General features: G+C 27.1%; 2 protein-coding genes across 3 annotated transcripts; one reads left to right on the top strand and one right to left on the bottom strand.

Annotated features, from left to right (window-relative positions):
- The first annotated feature begins 6297 nt into the window (after positions 1–6297).
- Positions 6298–11390, top strand: LOC121208243 (phosphopantothenoylcysteine decarboxylase subunit VHS3). 2 transcript variants are annotated; one of them, XM_041078786.1, is made up of 4 exons: positions 6298–6748; positions 6830–6911; positions 7160–7314; positions 10654–11390. In XM_041078786.1, the coding sequence occupies exons 3-4, from the start codon at positions 7216–7218 to the stop codon at positions 11104–11106; spliced, it is 552 nt and encodes a 183-aa protein (XP_040934720.1). In that variant the 5' UTR covers positions 6298–6748; positions 6830–6911; positions 7160–7215; the 3' UTR covers positions 11107–11390. The 2 variants fall into 2 exon arrangements, with proteins under 2 accessions (XP_040934720.1, XP_040934721.1); XM_041078787.1 differs by lacking the exon at positions 6830–6911.
- An 81-nt stretch (positions 11391–11471) lies between these two features.
- On the bottom strand, positions 11472–12281 carry LOC107914382 (uncharacterized). Its single transcript, XM_016843285.2, has one exon. It carries the CDS (start codon positions 12279–12281, stop codon positions 11472–11474), a length of 810 nt encoding a protein of 269 aa, XP_016698774.2.
- Between the last annotated feature and the right edge of the window lie 5585 nt (positions 12282–17866).

Below are 17866 nucleotides of genomic sequence, written 5' to 3'. Positions count from 1 at the left end.
AAAAAGAAGAAGAAGATGTTTATAACTTTCCTTAATTCGCAAACATTCAATTAAAGTACCCAAACATTCACGGTTACAATATTTATAAAAAAATTTTAACCCTTAAATAAAATATTCATATTTGATTGCTATATTATTTTATTTGATTTTTTCTATAATAATTGTCATATATAGTAATGGTTTAATCTCTTTTTATTGACTTCTTTGTGTATTAAGCTTATTACAAATACATAAGTTTAGGGTATTACATATAAATTGCATTTCATTAAAATTTAATTTTTTAATTTTTTTTGTTTTTACATTTAATTTCTTATCCAATTAATTCTTTAGATATTATTTTATGTTATTATAAAATAATCAAATTATGAGTTTATTAATAAATATCTATTTTTATATGATAAAGTGTTAATAAGCTCCTCGGCAAGCATGTTTCCTTTTCTCTCTCTTTTTTCCCCTTTTAATTGCTATTTGATTACTTTTAATCCAACTTTTATTTTAAAAAATTTACACAACTATATATATTTAATAAATTTTTAAATTTAACATAATATTTTTTAAAATTATCTTTTAATGCTGACAACATTAAGTATTTTACAATAAATTTTTAGACTTAAACTATATTTTTAAGTAATGACGCATTTAAATAACAATGTTTGAAGTAAATTTATATTTTTTAAATATTGTTATTTTTTTTCAAATCATTAACAAATTTAAATAAAAATAAAAATTATAAAAATATTATAATATTGACACATACAAACAATCCGTGCATCATACGGGAATTCAAACTAAAGATACATAGACATGTATCCTTTTTTTTCTTCTATATTTTCCTAAAAAATTACATATTTGGTATATTACTTAAAAGGTTTTTTCATTTATAGCTATTGTTGAGGGGACAGAGAGCTGTCCAATTTTTTCTTTTTTTATGTTTTCTTGGAAATAAATTTACATAATGGGTATATTAGTTAAAAGTATTTATTATTCATAGTTATTATAATCAAATTATTGGTAAAAAGGATTTTTAATATATTAATGTAAGAATAAAAATTAAAATTATATGTGAACTTTTGATTTAATGTGCAATATGATATATTATGAATTTTAATTTTATTCGTTTATATATATAAATTTTTAATTTAATTCAACTTTACATTTGATTATTTCATATATATATATATAAACAATTATATTTATTAATTTAGAGTAAATCACAAGGCACATAAAGTATTACCAATTTATAAGACTATTTCTTTACTCAAATAACAACATCAACTTCTTAATTTATTATTTATTTTTCTTATTCACACCCAAAGTTGTTTAAATTTCTAAATTTATAATTAAACAATGTTTTAACGTTTAATTAAGTTCTTAACATAAAATAATAAAACATTTATTTGAATACAAATATTTACCTAAAAATGAAATAATTCGAACAACTCATCTTTTAAACTTACTTAACATGTTTTTTTTCTAAATTATTTTTTATTTTTTTATAATATATATGATTTTATTAATTAAAAATATTCATAGATTGAGTTGGATTATGTTTATATAGTTGTCAGAAGTTTGACGCAACCCAAAATATTATCCTAAGCTTTGTCCAATTCTGTCTATATTTATAAATAGAATCTAAACATGTTTAAATTTACTTATATTTTTTTTAATTTTTATAAATATATATGTTTTTCATATCAAATATTTTTATATAATTTTCTTATTAAAATTCTAAACATAAACTACTAAAATATTTTTAAAATATTTATATCATATTATTATATTTTTAATTTTCATATGATATAAATTACATGATATATAAGAAAAATAGAAAAAAAGAGTTATACCGGACTTGAATCTTCAATATTGGAGTCGAAGCACAATTTGAGCCAATATTTTTTTGCGCAAGTCATTTTTTCATGACTGATTTTTTAGTTAAAACATCTCAAATATCGAACATACGTTTAAATTAGAAGTGTTCATGGATCAGATCTAGCTGAATTTATCATGATATTAGCACATTTTATGCTTGCCCTAAACTCGATCTAGCCCAAATATGGGCTCAAGAATTTTGCCCACCACTAATCCAAGCCCATTTTATTCCCATCTATATTATTATCTTTAAATTTTTTAAAATATTTATATTATTTTAATTTAAAATTTAATAATCTTAAATCTTTTCATTTATTAAAATTTTATTTATAGGTAACTTAACATTTTTTCAATGTTTACATTATAGTACTATATATTTAAATTTTTTGTATTATAAATTATATAATATATAAAAATAGTAAAAATACAATATAATACAAATTAAAAAATGGGTCGAGTTAAGCTAAGCTTGAGAATGTTGAAATTTGAGTTCGACCCACATTTTAAATAAGTCTAATATTTTCGTCAACCTCTCCTAAGATTTAAATTAACCTTCGAATTTGAACAGATACCTCACCTTTAACATATCTATTGAACTAACATATTACTAATTCTATAGAATTAGAATGTAAAAACTCCGAGGAGGATTTCTTTTACCCAAATTGTATTTATCTATTATTTTTGGTTTGAATTCCAAAAAGAAATTGGTTTATATTAAACTGGGGCCTGCTTGGTTACTTGTAAGTCATTCCCAAGCTGAATAAACCTATTATGATGTTCACCCAATCCTACCCCATCCACTCAAAGAGGATACTTTATTTTATATATATATATATATGTATAATTTTCATGCCACTCAAACGTTGAAGAAATCTTGTTCCTAAATTCCTTATCATTTAAGCATATATGTATTTTGATAATACATGTGTGCACTTACTCTAATAATGACTAGGAATAAATTCATTTTTCTAAAGTACTTCATAAAGTAATCAAAACATTATCACAACCAAGGATCGGGTTTTTTACAATGTATTCATAATTTGGTTGGATTTTACTTCATTTATTTTTTTTATTTAACCTCAAATATAGAATATGTATAAATATTAATTTATATTTTCATTAGAATTATAAATATATAAGACAAATCTAGTAATAGTCGATTAAGTCTTACCTCGATTGGTATAAAAATTATTGTTAATGTAGGAGGATATGAGTTCTAGTGTGTTGAAATACATTATCCTCTTATTTATGGGTTGAGAGAAATTATAAATAATTATAGACATAGTAAAAAAAACCAAATATAACCAGAACCTGTAATAAAATTATTAAAAAAACATATTCAATAATTCCCTAATGCCATACAAAAACATTTAAATAATAAAGTTTTAAGAAAACAATAATTTTAAATGGTTAAAATTTGCAGAATCGACAAGAAAACTCACACTATTTAATTTTTTTAAGAATACTAACAAAATTTTATCTAAAAAGAAAATATTAAATGAGAGCAGAGAATTATTTTTAATTTTGATATACACGAAAAAAAACATATTTTTTATTATATTAAAACAAAACAAATATTATTAAAACAAGTGAAAATTATTTATTACAACAGGTTAAAATTTATAGTGTATTTAGGAAATCGGTCCCTAGAAAATTCAACTTCGGTTTTGCTTACTATTGAGTTTGAAAAATACTTTTCAACTCGAACAACATTTGAAAAAAGAAGAAGTAAATAGGTAGTTTTTTCAAATCAAATCTTGATTTTAAAATGAGATTTTAACCCAAATCACATTCGAAAAGTGCTTTTCAATGAAATTATCTTTTATTCCCATCAAGTCTTATACTTTATAAAATCATGTTTAAAATGAACATTTTATGGTAAAAATATTATGGAGGCTTTTGTATTAAGAGTCAAATTGCATTTTCCCACTCTAATAAAAAAAAAGGGGTAAATTGATCCCTATATGTTAAACCAATGAGCAAATTGGTCATTTTTGTTAAAAATTCCACTTATATCTATTTACACTATTAAAAACTAGCATGACTGATAGAATAACCAAACAGTAACATATGAAATGCCACATGTACCTTATATTGATGTGTATGAATAATTTTTTAACAATAAAAATAAATAAAATTTTTAATAGAATAATTAGTTTCCTCTTTGATCTAATATATATGGATTAATTTGCCCTTTTTGGGTAAATGAAGCAAAATGCAATTTGACTCCTAGCATGGGAGTTTCTATGATACTTTTACCAATATTTTATCTTCGCAAAATTATTTTTTGACTGTAATAGTAAACTAACATTTCTTTAGAAGAAATTAAAATATAACTCTTTCATAATGTCCTCGTTTATTTTTTCAAAATTTTGGATGTTATAGAGATATAATTGTTATAAAACCATAACAATATTTGATTTCTCTATGACAACCTTCGAGATCATATTTGAACTTTTTTAATTTTCAAATTAAAAACTATAAAATATTAATAATATTGATTAGTGAGATTTAGATAATAAATTTAATAAAATTTATAAATAAAATTTCTTTTATTAAAAATTATTTTTACTTGATTAAATATGGTTAATAGATTTTTTGCAAAATTTAAATAATTTATTGGAGTAATATATTAAAACTTTTATTTCACTAACGAATAAAAATGTTTTTATTAAAGTTATTATAGAAAATAAATTTAATAAAAAATATATTTCATAATTTATAACTGTAAAAATAAAAAATAAAAAATTGATTTTACAATATACTTGTTTTAATAAAATGTTGTTATATATGTAAATTATTATAAAGAAGTCCCACTATATAATAATATTCTCAAGATACAAACAATCTATATAAATTTTATTCCCAAAATTAGAAATTTAGATTAAATCTTGTATGACTCATAAATTTTATGAAATGTGTCAAATTCAAAAAAAAAAAAAGGGATAAAAGGGTTTTTATTTTATTTTATGTGTGTTTGTCCAAATCACTGAAAAAGAAAATACTGTCATCATGCCTAATGAGTAATTTAGCATGAAAAAACAACTGATAAAAAAAGTACTTTTACTTCTAGTTAAAATTAAAGGTTTTCTTAAAAGAAAATCACATAATAAAGTTTATTTAATTGTAAGAAAAGGGTAAACTATTGGTGACTACTTTTTCAAGTGTTTTCATTTTGGTCACTTAAAATGATATTTTTGTATTTCATTATTTAATGTTTAGAGTATTTTCATTTTAATCATTCAAGTATTAAATTTTTAATAATGGATGACTGTACATATCACATCATATTTATATTTTCATTTTCGTCACTCAACTTCAATGTCATTTTTATTTTGGTCACAAAAGAATTTTTTTTGAACAACAAAAGAATCTTTTTTTAAGTATTGATCGGATTAAAAAACATTAATGATTAAAGTGAAAAATTGGTAGAAACTAAAATGATGCATTAAAAAAATTGTAAAATTATACTTGTTTATCTCATTGCTGAAAATTCTAATTTTTTTTCAATATTAAAAATTTAATTTTTAAAACATCAAAATCAATTAAATAAATTGTTGAAAATTTTTATCCCTTGGTCATGTCAACTAATTTGTTACTATAATATTAAAATTAATTAAGTTAATCTCCTTTCAAAATTTTATTTTAAGTTTATCAAAATAATTTTTTTCAATAATTTATTTAACTAATTTTGATGTTTTGAAATTTAAAATTTCAACACTGAAAAAAATGTAGAACATCCGGTAAACAAATACAATTTGATAAAATTTTTTAATGCAGTATTTTAGTTTCTACTGTTTTTTCACTTTAATCCTTAATATTTTTTTTACTCCAATCAATAAATTAAAAAATGATAATTTTTTTAGGTAACCAAAATGAAAGCGACCTATAAGTTGGATGGTGACCAAAATGGAAGTGTAAACATAATTTGGTATGTACAGTCAACTATCATTAAAGATTTAACGCTCGGACGACTAAAATGAAAGCACCTTAAAAGCTGAGTGATAAAATTGCAAGAATTTTATTTGGGGTGACCAAAATAAAAATATCCTAAAAATTAGATGACTAACTGTGTAATTTACCCATAAAAGAAATAAGATTTACTTCCACAAAATGTATCAGTTTAATGATATTTTGACATTTAGCCTACTGAAATTAATTTAAAAATTAAATAAAAAAATAACACATTACTAGGTAAGGCTAGAAAATTAAGGGAAAGGTTTGGGTCTCATAACAATCGTGATGTGTGTTTAATTTCAGATATGGTATTATATAAAAAAATAAAAAATAGAAATTGGGATACTACATTCATAAATTAAAAAGGCTAGAAAATAATAATCCGAAATCATTTTTTAACATTTTATTTATTTATTTTGAAGTAAAACTTTTAACTAACCTTAGACTTGGAAGTAAAGGACACGTGAGATAGTTTAAACAAAAAAGCCAAAATTTTTAAAACATAATTAATTAAATGACATCCGAAAATTGAATTAATTAATATATTGCCTTACTTTCATTTCCGGGCAGCCCGAACTCAACGGTCATTTAACACGATGAATTGATAGTAAGCTGCCCGTCTTGCCCGATTCCTGACTGGGAAAAATGACGGGCAGTCACTCCCAATCCCCAGTACTCTCTTTCTCTTCCTCCCTTTTGCTTTTGCTATATCTTTTCTTCCTCTCCATGTCTCCTTGATCACGATCCGACGGTCCACAATGAACGCTTATCCTTTTGCTTGTTTCCTCTGCTTTTAGTCCTGCAAATCCTCAGATCTACTTTCGCCTCCCTCCTAAGCTTCTCTGTTTTCTCCTTTCCTTTTGATTTTAGCTCTGTAATTCCTCAGATCTACTCTCTCCGCCTTCCTCATCTTCGTTTCTCGGTATGTTTCGTTCCTCACATCTTTTTTCTTCTTCTTCTTTCGAATTCCCTAACGCTCTCTTTAATCTTTAATTAATTTTAGGTGAGTTGTGTTTTTCCAAAAACCAAAAGCTAATTTATACCAAAAACAACTTTCCGCCGGCGAGTTTTGCTCGTAATTCAAGGTACTTTGTTGTGTTTTTCTTTTAAAGAAAACTTTGTTTTTTTTAATTTATAAATTCCCGCTGTTTCCTTTTTGTTTTAATTTATTTGCACTATTAGGGAAATATTTTTTTTATTTTCTTAATTTTCTTAATTTCCTTTTGCTTTTGCTAGTTCGTACTATATTCTGTAGGAATAAAGTGACAGATCTAACCGCTGATACAGCTTCAGCTTAGATCTAACGGTACGGATGCTTTTTTTATTTGTGCAGGTTGCCTTTAGGTTTATCGTTGGCCGTAGTGAAATACTGAAGTTGCCCACAGTTCGATGGCGGTTACGGTTAGTTACGTCGCGCTAACATGCGCCGGTGAAACTCTAGCTTCCATGTTCTTGTCGGCTCTTGTCAATAACCACCTTGTAGCTCTGGTAAGCTATCCTTTATTTTTTTTAATGTGTTTTATTTTATAATTTTTGCTTACCATATCCTTCAATTTATGCTATTTTTTGCTACGAGTTTCGCGGTTTTCGCTTTAGATCATTGCTAAAATGCGCCCTTGTAGGATTCCTTATTTAGGAACCTTTTTTCTATTGAGCAGTTTTTTTTTTACTAATTTTTTTCCCTCATATTTTTTTTCTCACTCTATTTTTTTTCTTTCATTTGGATACTTATATTATTTTTTTCGTTTTATTTATGTAAAAAAAAAACTTATCGACTTCCAATAAAAAATAAATTTCAAAATAAATCGGAACAAAATTAATAGTTTAGTGTATTTAGATATCAAAAGGAGATTAAAAGATAAATTTCAAAAGTTAAATCCTCCCTTTGATTTTTTCTTAAAAGTATTTCAGAAATTTTTTGCATTAGATTCCTGCTAAATGCGTGGCTGTGTTGTTGAGGACCGAGATTTTGTGACGTAAAGATTTTGGAGTTGCGTTTTAATACGAGATTATTCGTCTTCGTGATTTTATTCCCGATAAAAATGATAATTATATTATAAAATCATAGTTTATTTTTAATATAAAATATAGAATTATTTATAATTCTTTTTTACTTTCAAATTAGAAGATAAAATGTGTTTACTAACATCTTAAAACTATATTAAAAATTTCACCAAAAAAATAAAATATATTAACAATTTTTAGTATTTTATTTTGCTAACTTGCGCTTTTTAGTTGGGGAGATGGAGAAAATATTTACTGTAGTTGTTCGGGGTAGTTTGAATTTTGTCGCATATGAAACTTCAATTTAATTATTTCAGTTGACTTTTAAAATATTTTATACTTTGATTTATAATTTGTTAAATAGTTTATTTAATTAAATTTCATAAAATATAATTTAACATAGAAAATTAAATGATATATTGTATACATTATTAATATAGATACACTATTTTTTTTGTAATTATACACGATACATTTTTTATATTCATAAGTAGGTGACACATACCTTTTAAGATTTAAAAAAAATTGAGATATTCAATAATTTTGCTTATAAAATTTAAAAATAAATTTAAAATTTTTTAAAGTTTTTTTTAAAATTTTATAAATAAAAATGTAAAAAAAATCCAACTTCAAAAATTTTTAATAAAAATAAATGGGATTTTTTTTGGGAAAAATAATAAAACATCTGTCCTAAGTCTTTTTTCTTTTTCTTTTTTGTCATTTTTTCGAATTGTCAAAGTCTCTGTTATGAATCGGATATTCCTTGCGTAATATTCTTGTCAAATCCTAGGTGCCACGTCATGCTTTTGTCCACTATTTTTGAATTTTATAAAGTAATCGTACTTTTTATGTCAATTTTTTTTATACTATCATGTCAAAAATATTTACTTGTATTTAAAATAAAAATAATTTAAGAAAATATCTTAACTGCTTTTAAGCCTTGTAAAATCAATGGTTGGTTGTCCCAAATCGGTCTACTCGTCCATAAAATAGGCTTGGCAAGATATTAAATTCTTCTTCTATTCGATCCGAATTTAGGCAGAGATTATTTTATCCAGTCTTTATATTTATTTGTTATATTATTTTTAAAAATAATAATTATATATGTTAAGTTTTAAATTAGATTTGATCAAATTATGTTAAATTTAATGTGTTAATATTATTTATTAAAAAATATGATTCTATCCATTATTAGTAAAAAAAAATCTAAGTAGGTTTAGTACAACGATACATCGTTATTTTTGTTGTTGTTAATAAATATATTATAAGGGAGATACTTGTGAACTTTTCACTAACAGGGAACAGACAGAAAATTTCATTTATTATTAATACTAAAATTATAAAAAATCATTGAATAAATTAAATCTGAGTGGCTGAGTGAGACTTGAATTCTTTTAATTTTATATGGTTTCAACTTGGATAAATAGTAAATCCAAATGTAAAGCCGAATAAAGTTGGGAAAAAGAGAATAATAAATAAAGACATTTCATCTAACCTGATTCCACCCGGCACACAATTAGTTGTAGTCCAATGGGCCCAATCTTTTTGCTGTTCAGGGATTGATGCCTTTCACCTTTCCTTCAAAATTTCTTAATGCTAGATTAGACCGCTTAAAAGGCCGGATCACCCATTTAGTTTGGTAGATTCGACTTGCCGGCCTAAGTTCGAATAAAATAAATTGTACGGTAAATCCTAAAATTATACATTGAATATTTAATTTAAACGTAAATTATAATTATAGTTTAAATATATATATGAAATTTTAATTTTAATTCAATAGCACACATTTAAAGAAATAATAATGCCTATTTATTTTTATATTTGATAAATATAATTATATGTATATACAATATGTAAATTTAAAATGGTGTTATAAAAATAATTGTGTTTGTTGCTAATGAAATTTCATGTATAAAATTGCCCAAAATCAAAATTCATGTGTAAATTTAATATTTATTTCTAAATTGTAATTTGGGCTGATTGAATTATTATAATTATTATATATTTATATATAAAATAGTAAGTCAACATGGATTGTTTAATTAGTTGGGTAGTCATTAGAAATTTAACAAATTTCAAAATTTGAACTTCATCAATTCCATGTGACCTATAAAAAGTATAAAATATATAAATAATTTTTAATATTTTATAAATACAGTTCCTAGTTTCAAGCCTAGCATGATTTTAGTTTGGAGAAGAGATTTTAAAAATTTCCAAACCATGGGTTATTCACAGGTCATATCTGAATAGTAAATTTATTGCTTATTCTGGTTAGGTTGGAGCTTCAGCTTAGTCTGTTGGACCACTTGTTTTATTGTTTTAAATATATTAAACATTTTATAATTTTAAATATATTAAACATATATATATATATGTGTGTGTGTAAATCACTTATGTCTAAATTACAAAAATTCTAGTTCCATTTGAATAGATAACAAGACATCATATATTGGAGGGGTAGTATTAGGAGTGCCCAAAGTGCAAAGCTAAAAGTTTTAATGAAGCTAATTAATATATATATTCTGTTTTGTACAGATATATGAATATGATCCCAAGACTTGGTTTGTGCTACAGAATATTTAATTTAAATAATTTTTTGCCTTTAAAAAAATAATTTTTAATCAATAAACAGTTTGCCAGTAAAAGGTATGATTCTTACAAATCAAAGCAAAGGCTTTCGTTAATCTTCCGATAAGACCCAATTAGTTATGATTTTATGTACTCTTTGTCTTCTTGTTGGTTCAGAAAATCTTGGTTATAATTGCTAATATAGCTTCTGCTTTAAACCCTGCTGTGAATGCATGTTTTGGGGATTGGTTTCAGAACTCCTTTACATTGCTGGTGGCTAACAAACCTGGAATCAAGGGTGACCATTCCCAAAACCAGCCTAAGCTGAAGGACGCCGATGGGGAAGATAATGATGACGGCAATGATGATGGCGATGATGGGGGTGGTGAGTTTGGAGATGGTGAAGAAGAGCTGTCCTCGGAAGGCGGGGATTATGGCAACAATGGTAATAGCGAGAAGAACAATCCAAAGAAAGGACTGGGAGGTGGTGCGACCGGGGCAGAACAAAATGGAGAAGACGAAGACAATGAAGATGGAGATGGTGAAGACCCTGAGGATGAGGATGAGGATGACGACGAGGATGACGACGACGATGATGATGGAGAGGATGAGGATGAAGAGGATGTTGAAGAAGAAGAAAATGAAGATGAGGAAGAAGAAGATGAAGATGAGGAAGCCCTGCAGCCACCCAAGAAAAGGAAGAAGTAAATTGTTAGGAAATAAGTTGAAGCCTCCTCCATTAAAAAAAACCCTTTTGGTTTAGGTAAACTGGTTCATCTAACACTATGTGATGTTTTATTTAGGCATTGAGGAGGATGCTGTTTAGGGTTAATGTTTTTACGCATTATATATCATCACACTTCATTTTCCTTTTCCATAATTAGAGTACTGTTAGAAGTATTTGAACAGCGGCAAAAAAGATTCTATTGAAAAAAAAATGTATGATTCCGGCCGCTTCTCATTAATGTTAATGGATATGATAGTTTTGCTAACATGATTTTAGAAATCTCATCATATATGGGTAAAGCCTTCCTTTTATTCAAATCAAACATTAAGTGCTAAAAAAAAAAACCTTAAGCTCGACTGAACAATGATTCATCGTAATCTCTGCCCGTAGAGAACCTGAAACCGTGAGCTGAATCGTACGATTTCCTGCCTGTTGCTGCTGTGGGAGTTGAAACATATTTCGAAAATGCTTTTATATCTTTATTATGGAACACAAAAGCAGCGGAAACAGGTAAATGGGCATCGTTGCCGAGATTTTGGATCAACTCCAATGGCATATCAAAGTAGTGATTCATGACACAGTCTCCATCAACATCTTCATGGTGGTCGGGTATCAAAGTTGATGAAGCCCAGGACCCGCATTCGAATTTTTCCAGGGAAACTCTTGTTGATGTCACATGATCATTCTCAATGCCAATGGTTTCTCTCATTCTTGGCCTCACTGCCTTTGCTTTACCCAATCCTGGAAGGAACAAGCAGAGGCCACTGCATTTGAAGTTGATGCTGTTTCGGCAACCATCGTCGTTGGCTTGACCATGGTGACGGACGTCATCAACCACCTCGTGGTCGACCTGTCGAGGAGATTCATGACTTCGACTTTTCAAGTTCTTCCACGACAGAAGTGAGCGGAACCGAGGAGATGAGGTTGCAGGCGTTGGAACGGTAGAAGTGAAGAAGTTGGGGTTGGGAGGGAGCAGGGGATGAGGGACGGCGGAATCGGGTTGAGGAGCGTCGATGGGAGGTAACATCATGTTGAAACTTGTTTCTCCCATGGATGATGACGATGATATTGATTCTCTCAACGATATGGGATCAACAATTATCTGTTTTTCCATTTGCAGGCTGTGGCTTTTCTGCTTTGAAATGGGAAGTGCCATGGAATTTGGAAAAGGAAGAAAGCCGTTAAAGTTGAAAGCAGAGCTGGTTTAAAACGAGGGTGTGATGAGACAGCATTAGACTTGGTGGTTCGTGGATCTTATGCATAACAGCATTTCAGTAGTGGTTTGCATGTCGTATCAGATATCAACGGTTAGGTTTTTTTTTTTTTTAACTATAATTATATTTTTTAGTTATTCAATTATGAAAAATTACAAAAATAATTATCTTGTTATAAAATGAAGAGAGATGAAGAGAATAAAGAACAAATAAGATATGAAAACAATAGATAATGTATTTTATTGATTAAAAAGGATGATTATAATGCTGCATCAGAGTCTCTATTTATAGGCATAAGAAGTATAAAAGAAGTAGATATCTAATTCTAATAACTATTAGAATTTAAAGAATATTAGAACTTTATCTTGATCATGATGGACATCCACTTAATAAGATATTCATGACACTCCCTCTTGGATGTCTACTGGTAGATAATGTGCCTCGTTAAAATTTTATTAAGAAAAACCATGTGGGATAAAAACCTAATGAAAGAAAAATAGTACACAATCTATAATACACATAATATGCTGCCTTATTAAAAACCTTACCAGGAAAACCCAATGGGAAGAAACCTCGATTAAGGGAAAAAGAGTGCAACGCGTATTTACTCCCCCTCATAAAACATCACATATTTTCTCATATTCTACATATTCAATCTTGAATACTAGTTTTTCAAATGGCTAATTGAATATATTCGCTAAACATTTATATTACCATTCTTTTAAAAGTTATGAGTGAGAGAAATTTGGGGAAATATATTTTGATATCTTCAGGAGATTCAACAGTAATCATAACAAACTTTAATCACAATTCTTTTATAAAAACACACAAATAGGTATTTTGGATCACTTTATAATCCTCCTTCAATTACTATTCACTAAGTCAAATTTACCACATAATTTCAATTCATATAAATAAACAATTTCTCGAGAATTTCAATATGTTTCTAGCATCCTAAATCCTTCAAGGATTTTAATATAAACTTTATTGTATACAGTTTCATAAAAGTTTGTAACAAAAACCATTAGACGCAAGTTAAATCTTTTATGAATTGTCAATTTAATAATATATCTAAAGGTTATTGCATCCACCACAAAAGAATATTATATCTTTTCTTAATCAATTTTAGGACTTATCGAAAAACTTCATATTCTGCTTTTGCAAAACTACTTCAATTGCACCTTTATTGGCTTTATACCTTTAGATATTTGGGCTACTGGTCCAAAAACTCCATAAATTTAATTGTACTTGAGTTGCGTCTTTATATTTTGATCAGTTTATTCCATATCTATATTTCTCAATAGATTTATTCAAGATCTTCCTTTTATTTCATTATTTCAATAATAATATTGTATGCAAAATCATTGTCGACCACTTTTATTATTCGGTTCCATATTTTCTCGAATTGACATAATTTATGGAGATCTCTTATTTTCATTATTTTAAAATTCAGTTTTAGGTACCTAAATCTCTTCTGAAGTTTTACTTATTAATTATGTCTTGGGTCTCTTCTGGAGCACCCGCCTCCACTATATGACCATCTGGAAGAATTTTCATACTTGGAACCGATCAATCTATTATTTATTCCAACTGATTGTTCTTCTGAGACTTTGATTCAAATTAAAATATTAGATGATATATAACACTTGGTTATTCTCATTAAGTTTGTTAATACATCTAACAGTTAACTTGTAATGAGTTATCCTTATTGAACTTCTGGTTCAATTACTCCCCCAACTCATTTACAAGTTATTGTTTCTCTCCCCCTAATGTCGGGAAAACTATCGAATCAAAATTGTAATCACAAATCATGTCATAATTGAATCTCAAATTCATTCAAAACATCTAATAATATAAAGAAACTTGTAATTAATATATATTCCCAACTTTCCACTCATCTTTGTGCATTGTGGTGGAGCAATTGGAACAGATACGCACATACAAAAATTCAAATATGAGAAATATTTAGCTTTTGATCAAAAACCAATTTTAATAGGGATTATTTATAACTTATTGGCTTGATGCGTACAACACGTAAATCAACATAATCTCATGTTGAAATAGGAAGTTTAGTTCTCATAAGTAATGATTTAGACATTAATTAGAGGTGTTTAATCAATAATTTCTCTAAACCATTATGAGCAAACTTTTACAAAAGTTTTTCAGACTCAATCAATAAAAGATTGAGATATAAACTCATTAGTATTAGCAAGATGAATTGTCTTAATTGCATGATCTGAAATTAAATATTTAAACAAGCAATCTTGCAAACGACAGGTTGCAAATTGATAACGCATATGTGATTATTTTGTACATGCATTTACAAAACAATCATCTACAAAATCATATAATACCAAAACCATCCACATTGTGTATGAATGAGCCCATATTCATTTCAGAAATGCAAGACTAGTGAGTTTCTAATAATCAATTTTCATTGAGAACAAGCAACATATGAGAATTCTTTTAAATTAAAGAATCTTCTGGTTTTTTAATGAATGTCCATATGAATTCTCAATTAATTTTCGCATCATAAATGATTCAGGATGGTCTAACTGGTCACGCCAAGTAGTAAATCCATTTGTATCAGTAAACTTCTGGTTTACTTTAACATGTGTTTCAATTGTACTAAATTGTAACAAATTAATAATTTTATTATCATTCCTTTTACTTTGTATCAACATATAAGTGCTATTGTGTCATTTACCGCTAAAAATATCTAAATCAATTTGAATATTATAATGTCACTAAGTCAACAAAATAAATATAATTTCTAAACAATCATATGCAATATTCGCTTCAAGGAATATGCCAAAATCTTCAAATGCCCAAAAATCTATTAATAGAAAACTTTGAGAGTGGATCTTATTTTCCAGGTGTATAATAGGTACATAACTAATGACTTTTCATACATAAGTTTTCTCTCTTACAAGTTCTTATCAATAATATTTACCACATAATTTTAATTGAGAACTTATTTTGAATACTATAGAGTTACACTCACAGTTTTTAAAAACTTGCAACTTTAGGTGTATCCAATCATAATAAGCTTTAGATAGAATTATCCTATTCTATTGCTCATAAGTAGATCTTTCACAGTCAAATATTTTGCTTTCAACCCTTTAATAGGGATGATGACAAAAGAATATCACAAAGATTATAAAATAAATATAAATTAATAACTCAATCCACTTTTTTGTTCATATGAAATATAATATTTTCCTCATTCTCAATCTCAATATGAGATCCATTATGAATATCTTTTAAAACTAGTGGATTAACTATCACAAGATATTAATGTATTAGCTCTTCTAGAGCTTTTGACTAATTTTGTACGACCAAATATTGGAACAATATTGGTTTGTTTTAGTACCCAATAAGATAAATATTTCCTATTTGTAATGATAGAAATCGTTACCACATTTTCATATCATTTCTCAAAGAATATTAATAGAAACAAAATATTTAGGTATACCCCACATATGTGGCCAATAATCTTTCATATCACATTTATAACATAAGTTATCTTTACCCTTTGAAAAGTTATCTTGAGAACTCTCTGTAACAGCCCGTTTTTAGTCTAATTGGAACAGTGGTTTTGGGACCTAAATTTGAGGTTGAAATAATTATTTTATTATTATTTTGAGGTTTATAGTATGATAGTATGAATGTGTGAATATTTTGTTAAGAAATTTAATCGTTTAAATGCTCAATTTGATAAAAAGGACTAAATCACGTAAAATGTAAAACTTGTGTTCTAATAGCTATAGAACTTTAAAGTAGAGGTCCTTATGTGGTAATTAGACCATTTTTTATTTGAGTGGACATTTATGCACATGGTTTAAGTGATTTTTAATGGTTTGATTAAAGGATGTTTAGGCAATTTAAAAATTAAGTTAATAAACAAGTGATAAAACAAAGACTATCATCTTTGTCATCTTCCTTAGTTGAATTTTTCAACATAAAACACTATTAAAATAGCTTCAAGTTTTTCCATCTATCGTTGGTGCATGTAAGTCATTTTTGACTCGGTTTTTAATGATTTCTATGTGTTTGAGATCGTTGCAGCTTAGTCTAGCTAGCCTAGGGACTAATTTGCAAAATTATTAAAGGTTTAGAGTTTTGTCATTGATGAATATAGGTGTATTTTGATTTTTGATGATAGAAAATGTATGCTTGTTGTTAGATAAACAACATTTGCAAAGTGATTTTTTGACAAAATTATCATTTAGGGATTTAATTGTGAAATGTTAAAATTTTGTGGTTAAATTGTAAAATAAATGAAAAAATGGGCTGCTAGGGACTTAATTGAAATTTGGCTAGCATGGGTATAAGTTGAATTGCATGAATTTATATTTTTATGAGATAAGGACTAAATTGTAAAAATGTCAAAATATGAGGGTAAAAGTGTAAAGTTGCTTTAATACGTATTTTGGACTAAATTGAATAGAATGATGATTGAATTATTTAAATTTGATTATATATAGATCAAGAAAAGCGAAATTCAGATTTAGATCGGGGGAAAAAGTAAGGTTTTGGACTAATCGTTCCGTTCTGTTTTTTTAGCGATCAAGGTAAGTTCGTATATAATAAGCATTGTATTAATTGTGTTTTAAATGCTTTAATAATATATAAATTTTGAATACGACCTTGCAGATATATTTGACGATGTTTCGACAAATGTGAAATCCCGGTTGAACCTTAGGAATAGATTAGGATACGAATGACATGTCATTAGGGGTTATGTAATTGGGTGCTAGTCCGTACGTCTTACCGGTGGCTGAGCTATCCAATATGTGTTACGGATTTTTGTCAGCTTGTGTGAGCATCACTGTGTAGTTTCGTCATGACTGTCCGCTTGTGTGAGCAGGCCCGTTGATAGCTCGAGAGTGAGCATTATATGTGATATGAGATTGAGATAGCTTTGTCTATATATGTGGCATTGAGATAGCTTCGGCTATATATGTGGCACTTAGGGTGTGAGTTTCCCGGGTATTCGATAGTACTCCGAATGGTTTAACAGGTATATCGAAGATATGAAATGGTGATTAATATATATGTATCAGTACAGGCATGTACGAGAACTATATAAGCATCAAATCTATGAAAGATATGAGTTCATGGTTAAATATGTAATTGAATATATGTTAATATTGTGATTAAATGTTTAGTAGTTGATATGTTCATATTCTTGTTTGTAAATAAATGGTAAGCTTTTCTTATTATTTCATACGAGCTTACTAAACTTTATAGCTTACATTGTTTTTTTTTGTGTTTTATAGTGAAATCAAAGCTAGCTCGGATTTGGGAATCGTCGGAGACCTCATCACACTATCAAGCTATCACTTTGGTACTTTTGAGTTTATGTTTTGGTTATATGGCATGTATAGGAATTATGGTCATTTTGGTATATGTTAGTAATGGTTTTAGCCATTTGAGTTGGCTTGTAATGGATGAAAGGTTTATAATGTGTATAGCCATGTGAGTTGGCTTATTTTGGTATGTTTGATAATGTTTGTATATATGT

This window comes from Gossypium hirsutum, chromosome A10 (assembly GCF_007990345.1).
Source record: "Gossypium hirsutum isolate 1008001.06 chromosome A10, Gossypium_hirsutum_v2.1, whole genome shotgun sequence".
NCBI classification, from domain to species: Eukaryota; Viridiplantae; Streptophyta; class Magnoliopsida; order Malvales; family Malvaceae; genus Gossypium; species Gossypium hirsutum.
This window is presented reverse-complemented; position numbering and strand designations above follow the sequence as displayed.

Coding starts and splice junctions, on each gene's coding strand:
- LOC121208243 (XM_041078787.1), top strand. CDS start 7,216: ATGGCGGTTACGGTTAGTTACGTCGCGCTAACATGCGCCGGTGAAACT. Junction 7,315..10,653: donor ATAACCACCTTGTAGCTCTG/GTAAGCTATCCT, acceptor GATTGGTTTCAG/AACTCCTTTACATTGCTGGT.
- LOC107914382 (XM_016843285.2), bottom strand. CDS start 12,281: ATGGCACTTCCCATTTCAAAGCAGAAAAGCCACAGCCTGCAAATGGAA.